Source organism: Anomaloglossus baeobatrachus, chromosome 10, assembly GCF_048569485.1.
Source record: "Anomaloglossus baeobatrachus isolate aAnoBae1 chromosome 10, aAnoBae1.hap1, whole genome shotgun sequence".
Lineage (NCBI taxonomy): Eukaryota > Metazoa > Chordata > Amphibia > Anura > Aromobatidae > Anomaloglossus > Anomaloglossus baeobatrachus.
Window position 1 is genome coordinate 87781285 of NC_134362.1, and position 12237 is coordinate 87793521.

The 12237-nt window shown below is 51.5% G+C and overlaps 1 protein-coding gene across 2 annotated transcripts in view; it reads right to left on the minus strand.

Annotated features, from left to right (window-relative positions):
* CCDC34 (coiled-coil domain containing 34) overlaps positions 1 to 11835 on the minus strand; it is an 85034-nt gene extending 73199 nt beyond the window's left edge. For both annotated transcript variants that reach the window (XM_075325497.1, XM_075325496.1), the window contains exons 1-2: positions 11744 to 11835; positions 8566 to 8809 (exon numbers count right to left, since the gene is read on the minus strand). In XM_075325497.1, coding sequence (XP_075181612.1) covers positions 8566 to 8807 — 242 coding nt within the window. In that variant the 5' untranslated portion in view covers positions 8808 to 8809; positions 11744 to 11835. The remainder of the gene's footprint in view (positions 1 to 8565; positions 8810 to 11743) is intronic.
* Between the last annotated feature and the right edge of the window lie 402 nt (positions 11836 to 12237).

Consider the following 12237-nt stretch of genomic DNA (forward strand, 5'->3'; position numbering starts at 1 on the left):
GTAATAAGTCATAGGCCTGGGAGCGTACGGGTTTGGCTTCCTCATAGAACCACTGATTTACCCGCTGAGCCCGTACATAGGTATTCACCCCCAACCGAGCCAGTATTTCGGCTTTCAGGGTCACATAGTCAATGGCGTCCTCGGTACCGAGGTCCAGGTACGCTTTTTGGGGTTCCCCCGTCAGATAGGGCGACAATACCTCAGCCCACTGCGGGGTCGGCAGCTTTTCCCGCTCGGCCACCCGCTCAAACACCGCCAGGAACGCTTCCACATCATCACCCGGGGTCATCTTTTGCAACGCTTGTCTCACCGCTTTCCGGACGCTGCCGTCGTCACCCGGTCCCGGGGTTGTTGCTGCCGGTCCGGCACGGATCGACTTGGCCAGGAGAACCATCTGTTCTTGGTGCCTTTTTTCCTGCAATTGTAAGGCTTGCTGCTGACGTGCATTGGCCTGCTCCATCTGTTCTTGGTGCCTTTTGTCCTGCACTTGCAAGGATTGCTGCTGACGTGCATTGGCCTGCTCCATCTGTTCTTGGTGCATTTTGACCTGCACTTGCAAGGATTGCTGCTGACGTGCATTGGCCTGATCCAACTGTTCTTGGAGTTTTTTTTCCTGCACTTGCAAGGATTGGAGCAGGTGTGCATTGGTTTGTAGCTGCTGTGCATTAGCCTGTTGCTGCTGTGCATTAGCCTGAGCCAAATGCTTTAGTATGTCCTCCATGGCGTCGCCGGGTTTGGGCTGTAGTATAGCCGCTCGAATCCAGGACATGCGCAGCTGGGTCACCAGGGATGGATGCTACACCTCACCGGCTGTCATGCCCGCCGATTCTCCACCATATGTGAGGTAGCGCGGTCGGCTGCGCAGCAGAAGACACGGGATCCAGGCATCAAGGTTCACAGCACACGGTGTTTAATGTCCAAACAAAAAGTCCATAACAAAATACATGTGCCTCTCCAGCAGAGGGCTCAGGAAGTTCTGGTCACTTCCCCCACACCCGGCACACCTGCCCTCGTTCCTGTTTCCTTTAACCCTTCCTTAAGCCTGTAGGGAAACAGCATTAACCCTATAGTGGATTTACTTTCTATCATGGAGTGAGCACAACCTGGGCGAGACATACCGGCCGTCATAGATAACCCCGGTCACAGTCTCACAATATATATATATATATTATATATACACACACACAATATAATAATATATCTATATATATATATAATTGCCTTATTCTGTCTGTCTTGCTCCAAAATTGTGTCGTTACAGTGACAACTGTCGGATTGGCCGCTGGGCTCGGCCTGGCCCCCGCCCCCCCCCCCCACGGATTGGCCGCTCGCCTCGGCCCTCCGCACGCATCGCCCGCTCCAGCGTACACCGAATCCTGGTACACATGTGCAGGGAGCCGGCATACGCTGACGCCTCGCCCACTCGGCCCCGCCCCCGGCACACGTTGGCACACTCGGCCCCGCCCCCGGCGGACATAACCTTGCGATGCTGGGATCGTGACGGAGTCGTGTACGCTGGTAACCATGATAAACATCGGGTAACTATAGGAAGCGCTTACCTTAGTTACCCGATGTGTATCATGGTTACCAGCGTACACCGGCTCCCGGTACACATGTGCAGGGAGCCGGCATACGTTGACGCCTCGCCCGCTCGGCCCCCGGCACACGTTGGCACGCTCGGCCCCGCCCCTGGCGACCCGCTTGGCCCCTTCCCAGGTGGCCCGCTCGGCCCCGTCCCCGGCACACGTTAGCCCGCTCGGCCCCGCCCCAGCACACGTTGGGCACCTATACACCTCCCCCCAGAACTACTCCTCCCATTATACTCCTCTTTCCCCAGGACTACTCCTCCTATTATAGTCCTCCTATTATACTCCTCTCCTAGCATGGGGGATGGAGCACGATGGGGGGTGCGCAGCATGTCGGATGGAGCACGATGGGGGGTGCGCAGCATGTCGGATGGAGCACGATGGGGGGGTGCGCAGCATGGGAGATGGAGCACAATGGGGGGCTGTGCAGCATGGAGGATGGAGCACGATGGGGGGTGCGCAGCATGGAGGATGGAGCACGATGGGGGGTGCGCAGCATGGAGGATGGAGCACGATGGGGGGTGCGCAGCATGGAGGATGGAGCACGATGGGGGGTGCGCAGCATGGAGGATGGAGCACGATGGGGGGTGCGCAGCATGGAGGATGGAGCACGATGGGGGGTGCGCAGCATGGAGGATGGAGCACGATGGGGGGTGCGCAGCATGGAGGATGGAGCACGATGGGGGGTGCGCAGCATGGAGGATGGAGCACGATGGGGGGTGTGCAGCATGTACGGATGGAGCACGATGGGGGGTGCGCAGCATGGGGGATGGAGCACGATGGGGGTGCGCAGCATGGGGGATGAAGCACGATGGGGGGTGCGCAGCATGGGGGATGGAGCACGATGGGGGAATGAGCAGCATGGGGGATGGAGCACGATGGGGGATGGAGCATGATGGGGGATGGAGCACGATGGGTGTGCACACCTCCCCCCCAAAACACACACACACACACACACACACACACACCGCCATACGCGCACCACACAACACACTGGGAACCACAAACACCGCCCTACACAGATACACACACAGACAACGCCGCACACACCCAACACACAAACCCCGCGGCATACAGAAATATACGCACATACCGCGCAACACACACACACACACACACACACACACATTGCACAAAACATACCTCCCCCCAAAACACACACACGCACCCCACAGCCACACAAACAGCGCAACACACACAGCACCACGCAACACAAACAACACCGCTCTCACACCCAGACAACACCCAGAACATTCACAGCGCCCTACACTAACACTTGGCAACTACACAACAACACACACACACACATATATATATATATATATGACACACACACGCGAAAAGCAGAGTTTTTCAGCCCATGCTTTTTATGCTAAAAACACCCCACTCAGCTTATAGTCGTCAGTGACATCACAGGAAGTAGCAAAATCCTGGTAGGAGCAGTGGGAGGGGCTGACAGCAGGGCTGATAGGTATTTGCTATCTACCAACATGCCCCTATGTAGCCCAATGGTTAAATAAAAAAAGAATAGGCAAAATAAGCTGGATAACCCCTTTAACCTATGATCTAATGTTAGCCTCATTGATATATATAATCATCATGTGGACTTGAATTTATAGATCAAAATCGAGTTACAAGGAGGCCCAATAAAGTATTTGTACTTCTGACCAGAAAACCCTGTGCTATATTAGTATTGTGGGCTCAAGTCCTAATAATTTCTCTATGTGCGATCAGAAGATATGTTACACAGGCCTGGTTGTATGGTCACGCTACATGTCTCATACCAGACACGCTGTTGGGGTGCATTGCGTTCCACTTTACTGAACTTCGAGGATTGCTAAACCGTAAGTGGGCATGTATGGGGCGCTACATATTCCCTGGCGCGAGATAGAAGATGCTGGAGGTTCTTTATGTACATGGAACGCAGACCTGTTTAAGCGATTGGGCCCATCTACTAATATCTCCTAATGAACCCTGCAATACTTACTGGGGGGATGCATTGAGAAGGGAGATTTGATTAACCAGCAGCAACATTGATGATTGTATTGTCAAAACTGCTGATTGAGCTAAGTACTATGCAAGCATTTTAACTGGTAGTATTCACATATCTTTTGTGTGCAATCACCTATTTCATAGTTTAATGCAGGGAATAAGGGGGCTTTTGAGGGATAACCTTCGGTGAGTCGGGCGCCATACTGAATATTAGGGTGCCAACCTCCATAGAAAGGAAGGGCAATCTCTTCAGGGATCAGTAAGAAGTTCTAAGGCTATGTGCCCACGATAAGGTCCTGACCTGCAGGTCCGCGAGTCTGTTTTGTAAAAGAACGCAGAAGACCGCAGCTGCTTGTGCCTACGATCAGGGTTCAGTGCGCTGTGGCCTCTCACTTGTGTTCTCCCTACGGAGGACACATGCAAATCCACAGCAAAAAATTGACATGCTGTGGTCTGGAAAAACAAGCACAGTGGGCATGGGATTTCTAGAAATCCCATCCATGGTTGTACTGTACAACGCAGCTTTTTGGATGCAGCTGAAGCATGCTGCGTCCAAAATGCTGCAAATACTGATCATGGGCACGTACCCTAAGGGTTCTGTATTTTGCACTGTACTTTCCTTGCCTAGAAACTCATATTAAAATATATATAGTCTCACCTGTATGACTGTGACCACTACGGCACTGGGTCACTTTAGTTATAAGTGTGTTATGTAGGTTTTTAATTAAATCTAAAAAATAAAACATTGCTTTTAATTCAATAATCTAATGGGTTTACTATCTGTAAGCTGCTAATGTCTATATAGCAAATATTTCATATATGTGGTTAGCACTGCAGCCTTGCAGCGCTGGGGTCCTGTGTTCAAATCCCACCAAGGACACAATCTGCAAGGAGTTTGTATGTTCTCCCCGTGTTTGCGTGGGTTTCCTCCGGGTACTCCGTTTCCTCCCACTCTCCAAAAGCATACAGATAGGGACTGTAGATTGTGAGCCCCAATGGGGACAGTGTTGCCAATGTATGTAAAGCGCTGTGGAATTAATAGCGCTATATAAATGAATAAAATTATTATATTAACCCCTTCACCCCCGGCCACTAACACACCCTAATGACCGGGCCATTTTTTGCAATTCTGACCAGTGTCACTTTGACAGGTTATAACTCTGGAACGCTTCAACGGATCCTGGCGATTCTGAGATTGTTTTTTCATGACATATTGTACTTCCTGACAGTGGCAAATTTAGGCCGATATTTTTTGCGTTTGTGAAAATTTAGGAAATTTTGCGAAAATTTCGCAATTTTCAAACTTTGAAAATTTATGCCCATAAATCTGAGAAATATGTCACACAAAATAGTTACTAAATAACATTTCCCACATGTCTATTTTACCTCAGCGCAATTTTCGAAACAAATTTTTTTTTCGTTAGAAAGTTAGAAGGGGTCAAAGTTAATCAGCAATTTCTCATTTTTCCAACAAAATTTACAAAAGAATTTTTTTTAGGGACCACATCACATTTGAGGTGACTTTGAGAGGCCGAGGTGACAGAAAATACCCAAAAGTGACCCCATTCTAAAATCTGCACCCCTCACACTGCTCAAAACCACATCCAAGAAGTTTATTAACCCTTTAGGTGCTTCACAGCAACCAAAGCAATGTGGAAGGAAAAAATGAAAATTTTACTTTTTAACACAAAAATGTTACTTTAGCCATAAAATTTTAATTTTCACAAGGGAGAAAAAAAAAGTGCACTTTACAATTTATTGTGCATTTTCTCCTGAGTACGCAGATACCCCATATGTGGTAAAAATCAATTGTTTGGGCGAACGGCAGAGTTCGAAAGGGAAGGAGCGCCATTTGAATTTTTGAACACAAAATTAGCTGCACTCATTAGCTGACGCCATGTCAGGTTTGAAGACCCCCTGAGGTGCCTAAACAATGGAGCTCCCCCACAAGTGACCCCCATTTTGGAAACTAGAGCCCTCAAATAATTTTTCTAGATGTTTGGTGAGCACTTTGAACCCCTGGGGGCTTCACAGAAGTTTATAACGTTGAGCCGTGAAAAGAAAAAAAAAATTTTTTTACCACAAAAAAACTGTTGCTTCAACTAGGTAGCTTTTTTTCACAAGGGTATCAGTAAAAAAAAAGCACCATAAAATGTATTGTGCATTTTCTCCTGAGTACGACGATACCTCATATGTGGTGGAAAGTAATTGTTTGTGCGCATGGCAGGGCTCAGAAGAGAAAGAGCACCATTTGACAGCAAAATTGGTTGGAATCATTAGCTGACGTAATGTTGCATTTGGAGACCCCCTGAGGTGCCTAAACAATGGAGCTCCCCCACAAGTGACCCCATTTTGGAAACTAGACGCCTCAAGGAATTTATCTAGATGTTTAGCAAGCCCCAAGGGGCTCCACACAAGTTGATAATGTTGAGCCATGAATACAATTTTTATTTTTCACCACAAAACTGTTACTTGAACCACGTAGCTCTTTTTTCACAAGGGTATTAGGAAAAAATGTACCATAAAACGTATTGTGCAATTTCTCCTGAGTACGACGATACCTCATATGTGGTGGAAAGTAATTGTTTGGGCGCATGGCAGGGCTCAGAAGAGAAAGCGCACCATTTGACAGCAAAATTGGTTGGAATCATTAGCGGACGCCATGTCATGTTTGGAGACCCCCTATGGTGCCTAAACAGTGGAGCTCCCTCACAAGTGACCCCATCCCCTCAAGGAAATTATCTAGATGTTTGGCAAGCCCCAAGGGGCTCCACACAAGTTGATAATGTTGAGCCATGAATACAATTTTTATTTTTCACCACAAAACTGTTACTTGAACCACGTAGCTCTTTTTTCACAAGGGTATTAGGAAAAAATGTACCATAAAACGTATTGTGCAATTTCTCCTGAGTACGACGATACCTCATATGTGGTGGAAAGTAATTGTTTGGGCGCATGGCAGGGCTCAGAAGAGAAAGCGCACCATTTGACAGCAAAATTGGTTGGAATCATTAGCGGACGCCATGTCATGTTTGGAGACCCCCTATGGTGCCTAAACAGTGGAGCTCCCTCACAAGTGACCCCATCCCCTCAAGGAAATTATCTAGATGTTTGGTGAGCCCCTTGCACCCCAAGGGGCTCCACAGAAGTTGATAACATTGAACCGTGAAATTTTCTTTTTTTTTTCTTTTTTTAACCACAAAATTTTTGCATCAACCAGGTAGCTTTTTTTTTTTTTTTACAACGGTATCAGGAAAAACTGCACCATAAAACGTATTATGCAATTTTTCCTGAGTACGCAGATACCCTCATATGTGGTGGAAATAAATTGTTTGGGCGCATGGTGGGGCTCAGAAGAGAACGAACGCCATTTGACTTTTCAAACGCACAGACGCGGTGCACTGATCGACCGCTGCAGGACGCACATTCGGATGAGATACAAAAAGCGTCGGTGATACGGAAAAAAAAAGAAAAAGTCACGCCAAAAATTGAGCAGGGATGCCGATCCGTTATGTGCATCCCTGATCACCGCTCGGCGGGACGCACGGACAGATGCGATACAAAAAGCGTCGGGGATACGGAAAAAAAAAAAGTCACGCAAAAATTGACCACGGATGCAGATCCGTTATCTGCATCCGTGATCAGTGCTCGGCGGGACGCACGGACGGATGGATGAGGTGTAAAAATAGACAGGATACAGGGGAAAAAAAAAAAAGTTATACTCACAGTACCCAGAGGAGTAGCAGGAGGAACAGAAGGCAAGCGAGATAGACAGCTGTACAGGAGCCGCAGGCAGGACGTTGGACAGATCAGCAGAAGACCCAGGAAGGACCCAGAGATGGAGGCAGATGTGATCGGGCCAGTGAAGAAATCGGACGACCCGGTGAAGGCAGGTAAGAGGACGTCAAGGGGAGAGGGGAGGGGGAGAGCAGAGGGGGCGCGGGAGAGCAGAGGGGGATACCGGAGAAGCAAAGAAGGAAGGAAGGAAGCAGAATAGAGATGACAGAGGAGGCAGGCAGATCGCAGGGGGAGATCGGGATGTCGGGGGGCAGATCGGGGCGTGGGGGGGCACGGGCTGCAAGAAGAGTGGAATACTCACGTGGAGCAGGCGCAGAAGCGGTGACATCAGCGGCGGCAGCGGTGGCACCACAAGTACCAGCCACTCCACGCTGCAGACATGTTGGGGGAGGCTCCCCAGACCAGCACAGGCCTGGGGAGGGCGGCCACCTGCAGATCAGACCGCCCAACTGCACACTGATTGGAGCGATTGCGCGTCATAGCACGATCGCTCCAATCAGTGCTGCAGGGGCTGGGGGCGGCATGTTTGAGATCCACCTATAATCTGCTGTAGCTGCTACGGCATCTCATAGCAGGATCTCATAGCATTGCACTAATTCGGGCATTATTTTTGCCGAAATCAGTGCGAATGATGTGGTTGGCGGTTCAGATTTGAACAGCCAATCACATCGATCGTCGATGGGGGTTGGCGATGCCACCCCCATGGGGTCAAGCAAAGGTCCCCTGCTGTAAGAAACAGCAGGGGACATCATTTGAAAGCCGTTGCTTTGGCCACAGCAATCAAATGAAGTTTAGGCCGTAAAATTACGTCCCTGGTCGTTAAGTCACGTTAAAAAAGGACGTAATTTTACTGCCCGCAGGTCGTGAAGGGGTTAATATCTCAAAAAAATGTATGGCTCTTAGAAGAAAAACAAGGTAAAAATTAAAAAACAAAAAAAAAAATATATATATGTTGTGTCCTTAAACACCTAAAATGTGGCCCTTGTCAGGGCCACATAATCACAGGCACCCCTGGAGAGGCGGGCGGGGCGCACAGTGGCATATCCAGACTGCTCATTGTTTTTCTCTCTGCCACCTTTGGTGCTGGAAGCATATTGGGCCTCCAGCATGGCTGTTTCTATAAGGAAAGCCTAGTGATGCCAAGATCCCATCTAGAGCAGTCTACCAGGGCCAGAGACAGTAACATTACCAAGGGTTGTTTGTTCCAGTTTCTTTGGCCAAAATGTCCTCATGGAATGAATTCTCTTCAACGTCACTTTCAAAGCTGAGGTGATAGATCGGTGACAACAAAGAACTGGTGGAGTCTCCGGCACTGGTGGCATCATGACTCCTAGGACGCCCCATCACTGACTGGCTTGTGCTCGGTTTTTGAGGGGTGGAATGGGAACGTCTCACTTCAGCAGAACGCAGGTCACTGGTGGAGGAAGACATGCCTGCAAAACAAGCAAGATCAAGGAAAATATCAATGCCAGCAAGTCAACTCTGCATTACACTAACAGGGCAGCGTTACCCAAACTCGTACAACAGAAGAGTGGAGCAGAACAGTGCAACCAATCAGATCACGGATTTCACCTCTGGAAGCCCCTCCAGAAATGAGTGCTGGCATCTGACTGTTTGGGGCATTTTTAGCACCTGACGCCGGTGTCATGGCTCAGAGCGTTATCACCTCGGCCAGTGTCTGGTTGGGGGGGGGCATTTATCTAGGAGGTCTGTAGCTCAGGGAGCAGTCTGACATCTGATAACAGGTTCTCTGCTCTCCCTTTCAGAAATCCCCTTAAAAAGAACAGTAATCTAAATAGATGAACAAACATAACTACAGACTACAAGACCCTGCTGCATCGCTGTGCCTTGTAGTCTTGATATGTCTTTATTGACTCAAGGGTTTGGCTGCAGCAGTCATGTGTGTTGTAGTCGAGATGTCATTGTAGAAGCCTGTCAATCAAAGCCGGAGGGACACAGCTGGGGTGGCAGAGGGGCATAGCGCAATCGGGGCAGTGAAGGGGAATGGTGGAAGGGCACAGTAATAGCAGTGCAGAGAAAAAAAATGGCTGAGGGGCATAGCCAGGGTGGCGAAAGGAAACAGTGGAGGAGCACAACCTGGGCAGCGGAAAGGCACAGCGGAAGGGCTTGATGACGGAGCACAGCAGAGGGGAACATAGAGATACATGGCCGGGGCAGCAGAAGAGAACAGTGGAGAAGCCATGGCAGAGGGGCACAGCCAGGGTGGCGGAGGGGCACAAAATGACATGGCCAGGGAGGCAGAGAGGCACGGCCAGGGTGACGGAGGGGCAAAGCAAAAGAGCACGGACAGGGTGGGGCGAAGAGCAGAGCTAGAGTGACGGAGGGGTACAGAATGGCACGGCCAGGGCGACAGAGGGGCAAAGCAGAAGAGCACGGACAGGGGGGAGGAAGAGCAGAGCTAGAGTGGCGGAGGGGTACAGAATGGCACGGCCAGGGCGACAGAGGGGCAAAGCAGAAGAGCACGGACAGGGGGAGGAAGAGCAGAGCTAGAGTGGCGGAGGGGTACAGAATGGCACGGCCAGGGCGACAGAGGGGCAAAGCAGAAGAGCACGGACAGGGGGGAGGAAGAGCAGAGCTAGAGTGACGGAGGGGTACAGAATGGCACGGCCAGGGCAACGGAGGGGCAAAGCAGAAGAGCACGGACAGGGGGGAGGAAGAGCAGAGCTAGAGTGGCGGAGGGGTACAGAATGGCACGGCCAGGGCGACAGAGGGGCAAAGCAGAAGAGCACGGATAGGGGGGAGGAAGAGCAGAGCTAGAGTGGCGGAGGGGTACAGAATGGCACGGCCAGGGCGACAGAGGGGCAAAGCAGAAGAGCACGGACAGGGGGAGGAAGAGCAGAGCTAGAGTGGCAGAGGGGTACAGAATGGCACGGCCAGGGCGACAGAGGGGCAAAGCAGAAGAGCACGGACAGGGGGGAGGAAGAGCAGAGCTAGAGTGGCGGAGGGGTACAGAATGGCACGGCCAGGGCGACAGAGGGGCAAAGCAGAAGAGCACGGACAGGGGGGAGGAAGAGCAGAGCTAGAGTGGCGGAGGGGTACAGAATGGCACGGCCAGGGCAACGGAGGGGCAAAGCAGAAGAGCACGGACAGGGGGTAGGAAGAGCAGAGCTAGAGTGGCGGAGGGGTACAGAATGGCACGGCCAGGGCGACAGAGGGGCAAAGCAGAAGAGCACGGACAGGGGGAGGAAGAGCAGAGCAAGAGTGGCAGAGGGGTACAGAATGGCACGGCCAGGGCGACGGAGGGGCAAAGCAGAAGAGCACGGACAGGGGGAGGAAGAGCAGAGCAAGAGTGGCAGAGGGGTACAGAATGGCACGGCCAGGGCGACAGAGGGGCAAAGCAGAAGAGCACGGACAGGGGGGAGGAAGAGCAGAGCTAGAGTGGCGGAGGGGTACAGAATGGCACGGCCAGGGCGACAGAGGGGCAAAGCAGAAGAGCACGGACAGGGGGAGGAAGAGCAGAGCTAGAGTGGCAGAGGGGTACAGAATGGCACGGCCAGGGCGACAGAGGGGCAAAGCAGAAGAGCACGGACAGGGGGGGAGGAAGAGCAGAGCTAGAGTGGCGGAGGGGTACAGAATGGCACGGCCAGGGCGACAGAGGGGCAAAGCAGAAGAGCACGGACAGGGGGGAGGAAGAGCAGAGCTAGAGTGGCGGAGGGGTACAGAATGGCACGGCCAGGGCAACGGAGGGGCAAAGCAGAAGAGCACGGACAGGGGGAGGAAGAGCAGAGCAAGAGTGGCGGAGGGGTACAGAATGGCACGGCCAGGGCAACGGAGGGGCAAAGCAGAAGAGCACGGACAGGGGGAGGAAGAGCAGAGCTAGAGTGGCAGAGGGGTACAGAATGGCACGGCCAGGGCAACGGAGGGGCAAAGCAGAAGAGCACGGACAGGGGTAGGAAGAGCAGAGCTAGAGTGGCGGAGGGGTACAGAATGGCACGGCCAGGGCGACAGAGGGGCAAAGCAGAAGAGCACGGACAGGGGTAGGAAGAGCAGAGCTAGAGTGGCGGAGGGGTACAGAATGGCACGGCCAGGGCAACGGAGGGGCACGGCCAGGGGCAACTAGAGGAAATGTTCATTTTCATCTCTCCACACACATGGAATATAATAATAGTCTCAGACACCTTTCACTCTATTTTCTGCCGCTCAGGGACGTTTCCAGAAGGGGCAGATGCTGGAAACAAGGGTCACCAACAAATAATATGGATAATAAACATAAAAGCCACATTCTACGTATAGGAGTAACTGCATGAGAACAATACAAGGAACTACAACTCCCAGCATGCCCTCGCCGCGGTGCAGAGCCCTATCTCGTTGCCGTGCGCTGTGTGCCGTGGTCCCGGGCTCCTTACCTCAGCTGAGGCTGCCGGTATCACAGAAGGATTGCCTGCAGGTATCAACAAACTTCATCCAGCTTTCAAAATGGCGGCAACTGACCGTGATCCCATCAGTCACTGCGAGACCCGTCCAATGACAGCGGACTTTTCACCACGCTGACGAAGCTCCGCCTCCGTTGTCAAGGGACTGTGAAACCGTCCTCAGCTGCTTCCTAGTTACGCGTGATGCGTCTATAGTGACCCAGGATGCTGTGCACGCCGGCATACCGGCTGCGCTCCACAACGACACCCTCTGTGCAGCCAGCACACCATACTGCCGGAGCGCTAATATCATGCACCGTGCTAATACACATAGTTCTACTAGGAAACTAGTAATGCTGCTCTCGTCTTCTCTGTGGGGGTTATTTATATCATTCACCGCTGATGGCATAAATAAAAGTGTCCAAGCGACCGAAACCTCAGCCAAACCCCGCACGTGTCATCTTGCTGCCCCCTCCTCAGGGTGACAT